General features: G+C 44.1%; 1 protein-coding gene across 2 annotated transcripts in view; it reads left to right on the top strand.

The window, feature by feature from the left end:
* Positions 1 to 17,029, top strand: part of ARHGEF17 (Rho guanine nucleotide exchange factor 17) — a 362,668-nt gene that overhangs the window by 215,603 nt on the left and 130,036 nt on the right. For both annotated transcript variants that reach the window (XM_073612921.1, XM_073612920.1), the window contains exon 3: positions 2,299 to 2,376. In XM_073612921.1, the coding sequence (XP_073469022.1) occupies positions 2,299 to 2,376 (78 nt within the window). The remainder of the gene's footprint in view (positions 1 to 2,298; positions 2,377 to 17,029) is intronic.

The following is a 17,029-nucleotide window of genomic DNA, read 5'->3' as shown; positions in this document are numbered from 1 at the left end:
ACAGTAACCGAAAGTGACGTGATTGGAGATCTCGACGAATTGGCTGTTTTGACAGAACACCGGCTCAGAGAAGACGCAATCCTGCAGCATTAAAGCTAGGCTTACATCTGTGCGTGCCAGGAATGTGTGCAAAATTGCGCACTTTTCTGACCTACATCAAAATGTGCTGCCCTTTTGGTGCCATTAATTGTTAATTGCATCTGTGCCCATCTGCAAACGTTGTGCCAAACCGCATGGTGCCGTGCATTTTTTAGTAAAAGTGTCAGGAGCTTCCTTTCTCGTGTTTCTCGCACCATTAAAATGAATAGGCTGCGCAAGAACGTGCAGAAATGATCCTGCGCTTGGCGGCACCCATAGGTGTGAACCAAACCTAAATGTCTGACACTGATCAGCCCCTGCTGCAGCCTCTCACCATGTAACTTGTTGTAAAAATACAATGTTAAAGCCTTATCACTGGAGCAGAGGAGACTAAGGAAATGTTTCCTTCCTTCTGCCTGCAACAGACTGATGACATCATCTCTGCCTAGGCAAATTCACCCCATGCAGATATACATGTACTTGATCTGGCATTTCGGGTAGGGGGTGCGCTGCCCCCATCTGTGATTCAGTACAGCACCAGTCGGTCAGCAGGTCACAGCCAATGATTTATGATTGGGACCTACTGATTGGCTTAGCCTTAGTGAATCACAGTACAGAGCCCTGTGTTTATTACCAACACAGGGCTCTGTACACGCAGCAGCAATATGGCTGTTTTATTGTTTTTTTAGAAAAATCGCCTACATCGATTAGTAAAATCGGCACACATTACACATTGTTAGACGCAGAGTTAACCGCTTGATTGCCCCTAGATGTTACCCTCTACCAGTCTGTGTAATTAGTACAGTGACAGTGTATATTATTATCACTGATCTCTGTTTTAGTGTCACTGGGGATGTCCGTTCCCACCCAGTGTCAGTTAATGTCAGATTTCCACCGCACTATCAGTCTCACTATAGGTCACTGATCGCAGCCATTACTAATATTAAAAAAATAAATAAATAGAAAGTCCAGTATACTGTATATACCATCATTTGTAGACGCTATAACTTTCATGCAAACCAAACAATATACACTTATTGGGATTTTTTTTCTTTACCAAAGGCATGTAGCATAATAAATGCTGGTCTAAATTTATAAAAAAAAATGATTTTTTTTTTAATTGGATATGTTTTATAGCAGAAAGTAAAAATATTGTTTTTTTTTTGTTTTTTTAATTTTCGGTCTTTGTTTATATAATAAAAAAATTAAACCCAGTGGTGATCAAATATCACCAAAAGAAATCTCCTATTTGTGTGAAAAAAATGATATACTGTAAATTTAGTTCGTTAAAAAAGTGTCCTGCCAAATAGCAAAACATGCCCTGGTCAAGAAGGGGGTAAAAAAATCTTCCTAGGCTTAGGTGAATAATGATGAAAGGTGGAGCTATTTTGAAGTATAAGGGCCCTTCTTTACACTAATGCGTTTTTAATGTGCTAAAAAAATGCAACAAAAATATTTCCCTTTAAATCCTATGGGACTCTTCACACCACTGCGCTGTGGGTGCGGTGCATTTTTAAAAAAAAGTCCTGCATGGACTATTGTGGAATATGCAAGATGTAACGGATTTATGGTTTCTCTGGAAAAAAGATAAGAGAATTTAAAAAAAAAAGAAAGAAAAAAAAAAGTCCTGCATGGTGCACTTTTCAAAACTGAGTCGAAACGCACTGCAGTTGTGTTTTTTGGTTAGTGTGTTTTTGTTTTTTTTTTGTTTTTTTTTTTTTGAGTCGCATGTCCATATTTTACAGATGCATGTCAACCAGAAAAAGTGTCAGAAATTATTCAAAAAACGCATATGCGTTTTTAACGCGTTTTCCTTCTTTTAAAGGAGCAGCGTGAAAGCACCCTAATAATGCTGCTGTGAATGGTAAGGGATTTCAGGAAAACGGGAAGCACTGCTTTATTGTATTGTAACTGTAATGTGTGTGAGCTGAATGATTCTTCTTTAATAATATGTGGGGTAATTTGTTTTTTTTTTTGTTTTGTTTTTTTAATTAAGGCAATTAAAAGACACGATGTTATCTCAACCCAATAAAATAACAATTGTATCATTTGTGGCCGGCGTTGGGGTTGGAACGATCCTGAGATGGTGTTTTTATTTATCAATAAACTGTAGTAAAATAATACTAAAAGCATGTGAGAGCTACTTAATTGTCTGAATCATCTTTTCCCATCATGCCTCTCTCTGACCACGGCATTCTTTTTTTTTTTTTTTCTTTGTAGGATATGAGGAAGCATGTCTTCCTGACTCTGCTTGATACTGAACAGTCGTATGTGGAATCCCTGCGCACACTGATGGAGGTACGGTACACCAGGGCACCATTTAAGTGTGGAATAAAATGAGATTGTATTACAAGTCTGGAATGTCTTGAAATATTTTATAGGGTTTTTTTCCTTAGAGGAAAATTTGCCGTATAAGAAAATTTGGTGTTCTTCTGATAGCAGCACCATTTTTTTTTGTCAGTGCTGGATACAATGAGAACGTACAGATATTAGACATGTGCAATTCGTTTAGTTCCAAATTCGTTTTTTTAACTAATTTTTACAAATTCATTAATTCAGACATATCCAAATTTTTCAATTTCCGAAATTTAGAATTTTCGAATTTCCGAATTTTGAATTTTTCGAATTCCGAATTTTCGGAATTAGAAAATTCACAGATTCGGAAGTCTGAAAAAAAGAAGGGAATATCAGTAAAATTCGAAATAATAATTAACTTCTAAATTATAGGTATTGGAATTTCCTCTCAAATTTGGCTGTTTGGGAACATAACGAGTACGAATTTACCCGAAATTTTCCAAAATAACGAATGGCGCATCTAAACAAATGGAATGGAACAAATTAATAATAAATAATAATAAAAAGGTTTTATTATTATTATTATTGTTATTTTATTATTATTAGATCGTTACGTTTCATTTGTTTAGATGCGGCATTCGTTATTTCAGATAATTCGTAACTTCGGATAAAAACGTTATGTTCACAAACAGCCAAATTTGAAAGGAAATTCTAATACCTATAATTTAATAGTTATTATTTTCCAATTTTACTGATTTTCTAACTATTAAATTATAGGTATTGGAATTTTATTATAGGGTTTGTAACTTCAGATAAATTTGTATTCGTTATGTTCACAAACAGACAAATTTGAAAGGAAATTCCAATACCTATAATTTAATAGTTATTATTTTGAATTTTACTGATTTTCTTTCTTTTTCTCAGATTTTTGAATTTACGAATTCGGAATTCGAAAATTAGTATTTCGGGAATTCCAATTCGAAAATTCGTAAATCCCAAAATTTGAAAGTCAGAATTTTCGAATTTCCAAAAAAAGCAAAAAAAAACTAATAAAAACTAAAACAAACAAATTTTTGGTCAGTGCACATGTCTAACAGATATGGCCTTTCTGTCAGGCTGGTCCTATGACTTTATTATTTCTAAGTCATTAACACAGAATAAGTAGATGGATCAGGAAATTTTAACCTCGCTTGCCACATGCTTGTTCCACGTTAGTCACACCGAGGCAGGTAACGTTTTCGGAGAGGTCCAGTGGACCTCAAATTTCTATATTCAATTTTCTACTCCTTTTCTGTATTGCTGCTCCAAGCTTCCCCTCTTGCTGGTCATATGAAACATAGGCTGTTGGTCATGTGATCTCTGCTAATAGGGAGCATCATTGAGTCTGAATTCTGGTCCTTCTGTTCAGTAGAGATCAGCTGATTCTATATCTCAATAGCATGTCGTGGAAAATCACCAGTTATGCTTTTAATAGCCATCCTAAGAGAGCGACTTACTTGACTGAGGATATTTTAAGACACACTTGTCTTTTAGGTCTATGGTGACCCTGTAAAACAGATTCTGCATATGTAATCACCAAACACAGCTGCACCATGTACATATATTTGTGAATTAGACACAAAAGCAAAGGCGTAATAGTAGCCAAAGCAGTGCACAAAATTGCATGGGGCCACAGTGAGTGGGGAAATGCATCCCTATGGGGCATCTACTAAGATGAGGGGAATGGGTGCCTCCTAAGGTGAGGGGCGTGGATGCCTCCTGCCAAGATGAGGGGGGCCTGAATACCTCCTGCCAAGACGAGGGGGGCCTGAATGCCTCCTGCCAAGACGAGGGGGGCCTGAATGCCTCCTGCCAAGACGAGGGGGGCCTGGATGCCTCCTGCCAAGACGAGGGGGGCCTGGATGCCTCCTGCCAAGACGAGGGGGGCCTGGATGCCTCCTGCCAAGACGAGGGGGGCCTGGATGCCTCCTGCCAAGACGAGGGGGGCCTGGATGCCTCCTGCCAAGACGAGGGGGGCCTGGATGCCTCCTGCCAAGACGAGGGGGGGCGTGGATGCCTCCTGCCAAGACGAGGGGGGCCTGGATGCCTCCTGCCAAGACGAGGGGGGGCGTGGATGCCTCCTGCCAAGACGAGGGGGGGCGTGGATGCCTCCTGCCAAGACGAGGGGGGGCGTGGATGCCTCCTGCCAAGACGAGGGGGGGCGTGGATGCCTCCTGCCAAGACGAGGGGGGGCGTGGATGCCTCCTGCCAAGACGAGGGGGGGCGTGGATGCCTCCTGCCAAGACGAGGGGGGGCGTGGATGCCTCCTGCCAAGACGAGGGGGGGCGTGGATGCCTCCTGCCAAGACGAGGGGGGGCGTGGATGCCTCCTGCCAAGACGAGGGGGGGCGTGGATGCCTCCTGCCAAGACGAGGGGGGGCGTGGATGCCTCCTGCCAAGACGAGGGGGGGCGTGGATGCCTCCTGCCAAGACGAGGGGGGGCGTGGATGCCTCCTGCCAAGACGAGGGGGGGGCGTGGATGCCTCCTGCCAAGACGAGGGGGGGGCGTGGATGCCTCCTGCCAAGACGAGGGGGGGGCGTGGATGTCTCCTGCCAAGACGAGGGGGGGGCGTGGATGCCTCCTGCCAAGACGAGGGGGGGGCGTGGATGCCTCCTGCCAAGACGAGGGGGGGCGTGGATGCCTCCTGCCAAGACGAGGGGGGGCGTGGATGCCTCCTGCCAAGACGAGGGGGGGGCGTGGATGCCTCCTGCCAAGACGAGGGGGGGGCGTGGATGCCTCCTGCCAAGACGAGGGGGGGGCGTGGATGCCTCCTGCCAAGACGAGGGGGGGCGTGGATGCCTCCTGCCAAGACGAGGGGGGGCGTGGATGCCTCCTGCCAAGACGAGGGGGGGCGTGGATGCCTCCTGCCAAGACGAGGGGGGGCGTGGATGCCTCCTGCCAAGATGGAGGGGCGTGGATGCCTCCTGCCAAGATGGAGGGGCGTGAATGCCTCCTGCCAAGATGGAGGGGCGTGGATGCCTCCTGCCAAGATGGAGGGGCGTGGATGCCTCCTGCCAAGATGGAGGGGCGTGGATGCCTCCTGCCAAGACGGAGGGGCGTGGATGCCTCCTGCCAAGACGGAGGGGCGTGGATGCCTCCTGCCAAGACGGAGGGGCGTGGGTGCCTCCTGCCGAGATGAGGGGGGTGTGGTTGTCTCCTGCCAAAATGAGGGGGGGTGTGGTTGTCTCCTGCCAAGACAACAGGGGCGTGGATGCCTCCTGCCAAGGCGGAGGGGCGTGGATGCCTCGTGCCAAGGCGGAGGGGCGTGGGTGCCTCCTGCCGAGATGAGGGGGGTGTGGTTGTCTCCTGCCAAACTGAGGGGGGGTGTGGTTGTCTCCTGCCAAGACAACAGGGGCGTGGATGCCTCGTGCCAAGGCGGAGGGGCGTGGATGCCTCGTGCCAAGGCGGAGGGGCGTGGGTGCCTCGTGCCAAGGCGGAGGGGCGTGGGTGCCTCCTGCCAAGGCGAGGGGGCGTGGATGCCTCCTGCCAAGACGTGACAGGGCCATGACAGAAGACCATGGATTCCTCCTACCAAGACAGAGGGCATAAATGGCTTCCTGCTGCTAATCCCCGCTATCCACCTTATGGGGGGGAATCATGGAAGAGGAACACACTGTATACAATACACCAGTATACAATGAGCTGGGCAGTAAAGGCATTTGTTCTATATTACACAGGTAATCTGTGGCAGTGGATGGGGGAGGGATTTTAATAATAATTGCCAGTTTTACCAGCTGTTTTTGACTTTTAATAATTTGTTTGTCTGGTTTTCAGGACTGTCCAGTTTCAAGTAATTCCTATTTTTAAACACACCATGTTTTCCAATTAGTCAGTGCTCTTTTAGCTTTCTATGTTACTATACATGGCAAAGCAAGATTTTTAAAATACCAGGAAAGAAAGAAAAATAGTCTGCTACTATAAAAAGAAATCAAAGATCTGTGATCAGAAACGCAGTGTTGCTTGGTTGGCCCTGTTCAGGAGGATGACTTTACCCTAAAAATGTGTGTGTGAACTCATGTAGCCACACACTGAGCTTAAAGAGCAAACCCAAACCCTGCAGGATCTAGATCAACCCCAAAAACCATGTCAGATGACCCCTGACTTTCATTAGCCACTGACTGTGATTTCACTTGCTGTGAGGAGTTGCCCTTTAACCACAGACCTCCTGATTGTGTATTTGTGGTTCGGCGGCTGAAAGTGGAAAATTACCAGTATGTTTCCTGCTGGGAGCTTTACTTACACGAGCAAAAATGGAGGAAGTGACAGCTATGTCTCCAGAGAAATTACCAGGATCCCTGTGTGACTTCCATTCTGTGCTATACATTGGTAAAACTCTCTCCCAGTACTGCCATCCTTGTAGAGTACCAGTCTTGTATGTGCTTGTGGAAGAATCAAAATATGTATTCTCCATTTCTCAAGCTTATTAATGCAAGATTTATAGTTGCCCCGTTTTAAAGTTTATATAAACTCTAAATCGGAAATGAAATGTTATGTGCCTTGAAAACGTATTCATACCCCTTGAAATTTTCCACATTTTGTCATGTTGCAACCAAAAACTTAAATGTGTTTTATTTGGATTTTATATGATAGACCAACACAAAGTGGCACATAATTGTGAAGTGGAAGGAAAATTATATAAATGGTTTTCCAATTTTTTTACAAATTAATACCTGAAAAGTTTGGCGTGCATTTGTATTCACCCCCCTTTACTCTGATAACTAAAATCTAGTGGAACCAATTGCCTTCAGAAGTCACCTAATGAGTAAACTGAGCCCACCTGTGTGTAATTTAATCTCAGTATAAATGCAGCTGTTCTGTGAAGCCCTCAGAGGTTTGTTAGAGAACCTTAGTGAGCAAACAGCATCATGAAGGCCAAAGACCACATCAGACAGGTCAGGGATAAAGTTGTGGAGAAGTTTAAAGCGGGGTTACGTTCTAAAAAAAAATATCCCAAGCTTTGAACCTCTCACGGAGCACTGTTCAATCCATCATCCGAAAATGGGAAGAGTATGGCACAACTGCAAACCTACCAAGACATGGCCGTCCACCTAAACTGACAGGCCGGGCAAGGAGAGCATTCATCAGAGAAGCAGCCAAGAGGCCCATGGTAACTCTGGATGAGCTGCAGAGATCCACAGCTCAGGTGGGAGAATCTGTCCACAGGACAACTACTAGTCGTGCTCTCCACAAATCTGGCCTTTATGGAAGAGTGGCAAGAAGAAAGCCATAAGAGGTCCTGTTTACAGTTTGTGAGAAGCCATATGGGGGACACAGCAAACATGTGGAATGAGGTCCTCTGGTCAGATGAGACCAAAATTGAACTTTTTAGCCTTAAGCAAAACACTGTGTGGTGGAAAACTAGCACTGCACATCCGCCTGAACACAAAATCCCCACCGTAAAACATGGTGGTGGCAGCATCATATTGTGGGGATGCTTTTCTTCAACAGGGACAGGGAAGCTGGTCAAAGTTGATGGGAAGATGGATGGAGACAAATACAGGGCAATCTTAGAAGAAAACCTGTTTGAGTCTGCAAAAGACATGAGACTGGGACAGAGGTTCACCTTCCAGCAGGACAACGACCCTAAACATACAGCCAGAGCTACAATGGGATGGTTTAGATGGAAGCATATTCATGTGTTAGAATGGCCCAGTCAATGTCCAGACCTAAATCCAATTGAGAATCTGTGTCAAGACTTGAAAATTGCTTTTCGCAGATGTTCTCCATCCAATCTGACAGAGCTTGAGCTATTTAGCAAAGAAGAATGGGCAAAAATGTCCCTCTCTAGATGTGCAAAGCTGGTAGAGACATCCCCAAAAAGACTTGCAGCTGTAATTGCAGTGAAAGGCGGTTCTACAAAGTATTGACTCAGGGGGGCTGAATACAAATGCACCCCACACTTTTCAGATATTTATTTTTAAAAAAAATTGAAAACCATTTATCATTTTCCTTCCACTTCACAATTATGTGCCACTTTGTGTTGGTCTATCACATAAAATCCAAATAAAATACATTTAAGTTTTTGGTTGTAACATGACAAAATGTAGAACATTTCTAGGGGTGTGAATATTTTTTCAAGGCACTGTATTTAGTTTTGGATGGTGTAGGGAAGAATTAAATTACTGTCAGAGATTTCCTTCTTTGTTACCGGAACGGGGTCCCCGCTCTATGCTTTTTTTTGTTTTTTTATTTCTCACCCCCTGTTCTAAAGACTGTAAACTTTTGGATTTTCATCACTATTTGTCTGACAGTGGTCAATGAGACCAGTAAAGAGAGCAAATCTTCCCAACAGGGACATAGAACTAACAGTGGGTACTAATCCTTCCACACGCTATGCAAGACTAGAAATAAAACATTTGTGTTTTTTATACACTTTTTATATCTGGATATCCTGCCAGTAAGTGATGTCCTGCCATAGAGTGGCAACAATGCTTCACAGCATCCCAACTCAATGGCATTGTTGTCTCCCTATTCAACAAGCCAGAGGCGAGAACCATGAGCCAACGTGTTGGCGTAAGCAAATCTGTGCAAGCAAATAGTGGCTGAATCACACTTTTCTTTTTGAGTGGAATTGGCTCTGGGAAGGAGGATCAGAAAAATGATGTGTGCACAGTCCCTGGCAATAGACAGACAGCTGAAAATTTCTTTACAATGTAAGACCATTCAAGAGATAAAATTGCATGAATAAGGTTTAGATTATTTTATTTCTACATTAAAGCGATATTCAAAGCATTGTTTTTTTGAATAAAATAAAAAAAGAGGTAATACTTACCTGCTTTGTGCAGATGATATTACACAGAGTGGTCCTTATCTCCTCTTTGGCAGTCTCTTGCCAGTGGTGTCCGCTCCTTCTTCCTCTGTCCCCTTAGCAAGCCATGTGCTTTGGGGGAACCCGTGTGGATATACTCCTGAGCCAGGCTGTGTGCATCCATAAGACACACACAGCGCGGTATGACATGCCCCTGTCCCTCCTCACCGGAGCTTGACTGACAGCTGACAGTCTCCCGTGAAACCAAGATGAGAGGAGAATGATGTTGCAGGCAGGGAGCACTGGATCACTGAGGGGTGCCAGGTAAGTGTTTAGGGATTGGGGAGGGAACAGTCATGCCGCGTACACACGAGCGGACTTTACGGCGGACTTTGCCCGGCGGACTGGATTTCGTCGGACAATTCGATGTGTGTGGGCTCCAGCGGACTTTGTTTTCTCAAAAGTTGGACGGACTTAGATTTGAAACTTGTTTAAAATTTATCCGTTGAAATCGAGTCCGGTCGAAAAGTCCGCCGTCTGTATGCTAGTTCGACGGACAAAAAGCCACGCTAGGGCAGCTATTGGCTACTGGCTATGAACTTCCTTGTTTTAGTCCGGTCGTACGTCATCACGTACGAATTCGACGGACTTTGGTGGATTGTGTGTAGGCAAGTCCGTTCATTCACAAAGTCCGTCGGAAAGTACGTCGAAAAGTCCGCCGGGCAAAGTCCGCCGTAAAGTCCGCTCGTGTGTACGCGGCATCAGTGGGGTGTTTTTTTATCTTAATGCAGGGAATGCATTAAAGTTGTTGTAAACCCACTTTGAGAAAAAAAAACTCAAACCTGCAAGACAAAGGCGTAATGAGCTAGTATGCATAGTATGCTAGCTCATTATGTAATACTCACCTGAGATGGAAGCCCTCACTGCAGTGCCCGTACACCTCTCCGGCGGCCAACATCGCTCCCGGGGGTTACTTCCGGGCATCGCGGCTCCGGCGTTGTGATCGGCCGGAGCCGCAATGACGTCCCTCCCACGCATGCGTGCCATTGCTTCAGTTTGTGCCAGTGCGCATGTGCCGATGACGTCGGTACGTGCAAATACAGGGGATATCTCCTAAACCGTGCAGGTTCAGGAGATATCCTGGATAGCTACAGGTAAGCCTTATTATAGGCTTACCTGTAGCACAAAGTGGTCTGTAAGGGTTTACAACCACTTTAAGATTTAATACAGTTTGACTTTAGGACCTCATTCGGGTTGACTTACTTTAGTCTAAGGATGACTCTACAGCTGGAGAGTCAGGAGCCATAAGTTAAAGAGGAGCTGCAGGTTCCCCCCCAAAATATTAAAAGTCAGCAGCTACAAATACTGCCACTGCTGACTTTTAATATAAGGACACTTATCTGTCCAGGGATTCAGCGATGTCTTCATCTGAACCGATTCTTCAATTGGCTTTGGTTACAGGCGCTGGCATAGCAGATAAGGGAAACCGGAGGTGGAGCCTTGCGTTTTCACAGCCGGTTTCCTACTGCGCATTCGCGAGCGGTGCTGCGCCTTCTGGATGGTCCCGTAGTCTTCTGGGACCTGTGATGTGTCCCAGAAGACGGCGAGGGGGAAGGAGGGGGGCTGATCTTCAAAATCAGGTACCCACTCACCCCCCAAAAAAGTGCCAAATGTGACAGTGGAGGGGTGCGAACAACCCTTTTGGGGTAGAGCTCTGCTTTAACTGAAGGACAACATGCTACTCTGTCAGCTGTCTGGCCTCAGACTTTTTCCCACCCACTGAATGTGCATACTGACATCAGATAACAAAGCCCTGTAATTGTTTCCATTCCTTTTAAGCCAGTGGTCTCCAAACTGCAGAAAGTCACAGTATATAACACTTGCTTTTAGCTGGCAGTGTTATAAACTGTTTGGCCAAAGTTTGTGGACACTTGACCATCATGTGTTTTTTATGAGCTTGGGCATGGGCCATTAATGGTGTTGCGCCCCCCCCCCACCCCCTTTTTGGCTTTAACAGCCTCCGCTCTTCTAGGACCACAAGATATTGGCGTGTGTCTGTCATGTGTTTTTTGCAGTCAGAAGAGCATTTGTGAGGTCAGATACTGATGTTGGATGAGAAGACCTAGCTCAAAGTCAGCGTTCCGGTTCATACCTAAGGTGTTCAGTAGGGTCGGGGTCAGGGTTCTCTGCAGGCCAGTCAACGTCTTCCACACCAAACTCATCAAACTATGCCTTTATGGAGCTGATTTTGTACACAGGAGCAGAAAAGGGTCTTCCTCAAACTTGCCACGATGATGGAAGGGGTTTGCAAAGGCATTTGGTGCACTAAAAGTAGGTTTATATCCTTTCTGGCTATGAAGGAATGAATAGATTAAAGTGAGAGTTTTTGTGCCCAAAAGTTTGGCTTTGACACTACCTTTACTGGAAACACCCCTACAATGTTGGGACCAGAGCTATGGTTGGTACAGGTTCCCACCTGTTCCCACCTGTACCAACCATAGCTCTGGTCCCAATACACACATTATCAACAGGATCTTAAGGAGTATTACCCATCAAATGGTCAATTACACAGAAGGGTACAGATGAGGAGTGTAATCAGGCCTGTGTTACGTTTCCCCTCCCATGCTCGTTATACATCGTTATATATAATGGGCACTGGCAGGCTATATACTGGTATAATGGACTCTAGAAGGCTGTATAGAATGGGCACTGGAAGGCTGTATAGAATGGGCACTGGAAGGCTGTATAGAATGGGCACTGGAAGGCTGTATAGAATGGACCCTCTTTTCCACTTACAGAGCTAGTTTACTGTTTTTCTTTGAAATAAATATTCAAAAACATTATTGGTATCTATTTTTATTTTTGAAATTTACCGGTAGCTGCTGCATTTCCCACCCTAGGCTTATACTCAAGTCAATACATTTTTCCAGTTTTTTGTGGTAAAATTAGGTGCCTCGGCTTATATACGGCTCAACCTATACCCGAGTATATACGGTATACAGCCATGGCCAAAGGTTTTGAGAGTGACACAAATTTTAATTTTCACAAGGTCAACTGCTTCTGTGTTTTTAGATCTTTTTATCAGATGTTACTATGGTATAATTACTACCATTTCATAAGTGTCAAAGGCTTTTATTGACAATTACATTAAGTTTATGCAAAGAGTCAAAATTTGCAGTGTTGACCCTTCAATTGGCCCTGGCATGCTGTCAATAAAATTCTGGGCCCCATCCTGACTGATGGCAGCCCATTCTTGCATAATCAATGCTTGGAGTTTGTCAGAGGAGTTCACTCGCCTCTTGAGGATTGACCACAAGTTCTCAATGGGATTAAGGTCTGGGGAGTTTCCTGGCCATGGACCCAAAATTTTGACGTTTTGTTCCCCAAGCCACTTAGTTATCACTTTTACCTTATGGCAAGGTGCTCCATCATGCTGGAAAAGGCATTGCCCGTCACCAAACTGTTCTTGGAAGGTTGGGAGACTTTGCTCTCGGAGGATGTTTTTTGTACCATTCTTTATTCATGGCTGTGTTGTTAGGCAAAATTGTGTATGTGCCCACTCCCTTGGCTGAGAAGCAACTCCACACATGAATGGTCTCAGGATGCTTTACTGTTGGCATGACACAGGACTGATGGTAGCGCTCACCTTTTCTTCTCTGGACAAGATTTTTTTATTCTGGATGCTTCAAACAATTGGAAAGGGGATTCATCAGAGAAAATTACTTTACCCCAGTCCTCAGCAGTCCAATCCCCTTACCTTTTGCAGAATATCAGTCTGTTCCTGATGTTTTTCCTGGAGAGAAGTGGCTTCTTTGCTGCCCTTCTTGACAACACCAGACCATCCTCCAAAAGTCTTCTCCTCACTGTGCGTGCCAATGTCCTCACACCTGCCTGCTGCCATTCCTGAGCAAGATCTGCACTGGTGGTGCTCCGATCCTGCAGCTGAATCTACTGTAGGAGACAATCCTGGCGCTTGCTTGGGCTTTCATGGGTGCCCTGAAGCCTTCTTCACAAATGCAGTGGAAAGGTTTTCTTATAGGATTAAGTTCATTTTCATGGCAAAGAGGGACTTTGCAATTAATTGCAATTCATCTGATCACTCTTTTAACATTCTGGAGTATATGCACATTGCCATTATAAAAAACTGAGGCAGCAGACTTAACATATGTGTCATTCTCAAAAACTTTTGGCCACAGTTGTACACTGTATTACCGAAAGTATTGGGACGCCTGCCTTTACACACACACACACATGAACTTTTATGGCATCCCAATCTTAGTTTGTAGGGTTCATTATTGAGTTGGCCCACCCTTTGCAGCTATAACAGCTTTAATTCTTCTGGGTAGGCTGTCCACCAGGTTTAGGAGGGTGTCTGTTGGAATATTTGAACATTCTTCAAAAAGTGCATTTGTGAGGTCAGGCACTAATGTTGTACAAAAACATATGTTGGACGAGAAGGCCTGGCTTGCAGTCTCCGCTCTAATTCATCCCAAAGGTGTTCTGTTGGGCTGAGTTCAGGACTCTGTGCAGGCCAGTCAAGTTCCTCCACCCCAAACTCGCTCATCCTTGTCTTTATGGACCTTGCTTTGTGCACTGGTGCGCAGTCATGTTGGAACAGGAAGGGGCCATCTGTTCCCACAAAGTTGGAAGCATGAAATGGTCCAAAATGTCTTGGTATACCAATGCCTTAAGAGTTCCCTTCACTGGAACTAAGGAGCCAAGCCCAACCCCTGAAAAACAACCCCACACCATAATCCCCCCTCCACCAAATGATTTGGACCAGTACACAAAGCAAGGTCCATAAAGACATGGATGAGCGAGTTTGGGGTGGAGGAACTTGACTGGCCAGCACAGAGTCCTGACCTCAACCCGATAGAACACCTTTGGGATGAATTAGAGTGGAGACTGTGAGCCAGGCCTTCTCATCCACCTCAGTGCCTGACCTCACAAATGCTCTTCTGGAAGAATGGTCAAACATTTCCATGGACACACTTCTAAACCTTGTGGACAGCCTTCCCAGAAGAGTTGAAGCTGTTATAGCTGCAAAGGGTGGGCCAACTCAATATTGAACCCTACGGACTGAGACTGGGATGTCATTAAAGTTCATGTGCGCGTTAAGGCAGGCGTCCCAATACTTTTGTTAATTTAGTGTGTGTGTGTGTGTGTGTGTATATATATATATATATATATATATATATATATATATATATATAATTTATTTATTTATATTTTACCCTTTTTATTGTGATCATGATCCTTTTAATGTGTAATAGGTAAGACTAATTATTTCATGAGCTATTCGATTTACATTACCTTTTCCCTGTTTGGAAGCAGATAAAAGAACATTGACCTTTCTGGTGGGTTCCCAATTTGACACACTCTGGTAATGACACTGCACTTTTTTTTTCTGTCTGCCTCGCATTGAATTATATTTCAAGGCTGCAGGGTTTAGAATGTTCTCTCTGTAGGTAAAATATTCGACTCCTCTGCACATTGTAGCTGAACATCTCGATGCGTCTTAAGCTTTTTATCTCCTGCTCCTATTTACCCGTTAACAACAGACATCTCTAGTATTTCCTCCCGCTGATTGCTGGGTGTACAGATTGATCACACTGATGTACAGGAACAAGCTGTCCACAGGATATTCTGCTCTTACTGCAACCAGCGTCAGGCCTTGGGAACAGAACACAACCCGAAATTGCCAAGGCTCAGAGCCCGCTGTGCAGACCAGGGAGACAAAGTTTTTTATAAATGGCTAAAACTAGTAAACTAAATATATCTCATTTACCATGTTAGTGTCATTTCAAAAGTAAGTTTCAGTATTTTTTAACTTTGCAGCTTTCTCTAAAATTTTGATAATTCTGGATGGAGGTCCTTGGTCAGATACTTCCTCTCATATGGTGACAACGCCCAGTCCCCATCTACCATTTGTGCTCCCATGTTGTCATCTTGTCCACACTTGATGGAAACTGCAGTTTGGGCACATATTACGCAAGCAAGGGCCCACTGTTGTCACCATCAGCGGCACTGAGATGTAGCAAAGTATAAAAAAAAGGGGGAAAACAGATTTTTTTTTTTCTTTTTTAAGGGCAATAGTTTGATATTGTCACGTACCTGATCGGAGTCTGAAGTGATGAGGTCAGCCTCTCTTGTATCTCCAGCCCAGGTCCCGCTGAGAGCGGGAACAGAGGAAGTAGAGGGACAGTAGGAACACGAGTTCCTGCAGATGTTGACCGGACACTTGCAGCAGAGGACGCGACTCTTGGAAGGCAGGAAGTCGCAGCTGGTCGCAGGACCGTAGTCGCAGACACTCGGATGGTAGTGTTGAGCCAAGCAGGAAACAGAAGTGAGGTCACTAGCATAGCCGGGTTCGGTAGCAGGCGGGCAGCAGGGTTCCAAAGAATTAGGCAGAAGCAAGGTCAAATGGGAAGCCGGGATCCGGAACCAGTAATCAGGAGTATAGGAGAGTCCAGAAGCAGGGTCAAGGAAAGCCAAGTTCAGCAACGGGTAAGAAGCAGGGTAACAGCAGGATTCAGGGTATCGGGGAACAGCTGAAGATCAGTCCGCATTGAGCAGGGGTCAGTGCGTCCCTTAAATAGGCCGCCTGGCGCCAAAGGGAACTGTGGACGCGCTCCCGCGAGCGCTCACATTCCTTTGCGCATTGGCGGATCTGCAATCTGCCAAGTTCCGTATGCGTGCGCGAGTGCGCCCAATGCGCTACAATCTTACAGATATACAGAGCTTTACCAAATAAAATGTAATTCAGTTAAGTTTAATGTACACGGGACGTTTTTACAACCTCTCCTGAACGATTTAACTTGACAGATAGTAACCCACGTTTAAAACGTCCGTTTTGCCGCGTTTAGCCACGTTTGTGTTTTAAAAGCATTTGAAAAAAAAAAATATTTATTTATTTTTTCAAAATAGCCAAAAATGAAAAACACCTGTAAACGAAACGTGGCTAAACGCCAGTTACCGCGTTTAGAAGCGTTTGGCGCTTGAAATGCCTCTAAACTCAACGTCTGAACTCATTTTTTTTGCTTTCCAAAAAAGCCTCTAAACTCAACTGCCTAAAAACGACATTAAATGAACCTGTGTACATGTACTGATAAGATAACATTGGATAAGTTCAGAGGCAGCTGAAAAAAGCATCCAACTGCCTCAACATCCGTTTACCAGCCGTGTACATGAGGCCTTAGGGGTTTGCATCTTCTTTAACCAGTTTGTTTTTGTTTTTTTTTTCATTTTACACACGCATGTTAACCACTTGCCTGCAGGGCCAATTTTAACATTTCACACATACAATTAAAAATCATAATTTTTTGCTAGAAAGTTACTTGGAACTCTCAAACTTTATATATTTTTTGAAAACTGAGGCCATGGACAATTGAATGGTGGTTGATGCAAATTTTTTTTTTATGTCGCACAAAATTTGCACAACCATTTATAAACACACATTTTTAGTGCACGCAAACACAATATAAGTAATATAATATATGTATTTTTTTTTTTTTTTGAAAAAAAGTAAAAGATGATGTTGCAACTAGTAAATAGATACCAAACATGTCAAGATTAAAAATTTTGCACGGTAATGAAATCTCTGGAGGCGACACTTTAAAAGCCTTTATGGGTTACTTGGTTTATAGTAAAACATGAACTCTGTTAGAATTATTGATCTCTCTTTGATGTTCATGGTGATTTCTCACATGTGCTTTTACTGTTTACATATGTGTGCTAGGTCTACATGCGTTTTTGCATTTTCGCAGGGGGGGACAAGAGCACACATTTTTTTTTTTTTTAAATATTATTATTTATTTTATTTTATTTATTTATTTTTTTGCACTCTTTTGATATTTTTGGTTTCTTTAA

This window comes from Aquarana catesbeiana, linkage group LG02 (assembly GCF_042186555.1).
Source record: "Aquarana catesbeiana isolate 2022-GZ linkage group LG02, ASM4218655v1, whole genome shotgun sequence".
Taxonomy (NCBI): domain Eukaryota; kingdom Metazoa; phylum Chordata; class Amphibia; order Anura; family Ranidae; genus Aquarana; species Aquarana catesbeiana.
This window is presented reverse-complemented; position numbering and strand designations above follow the sequence as displayed.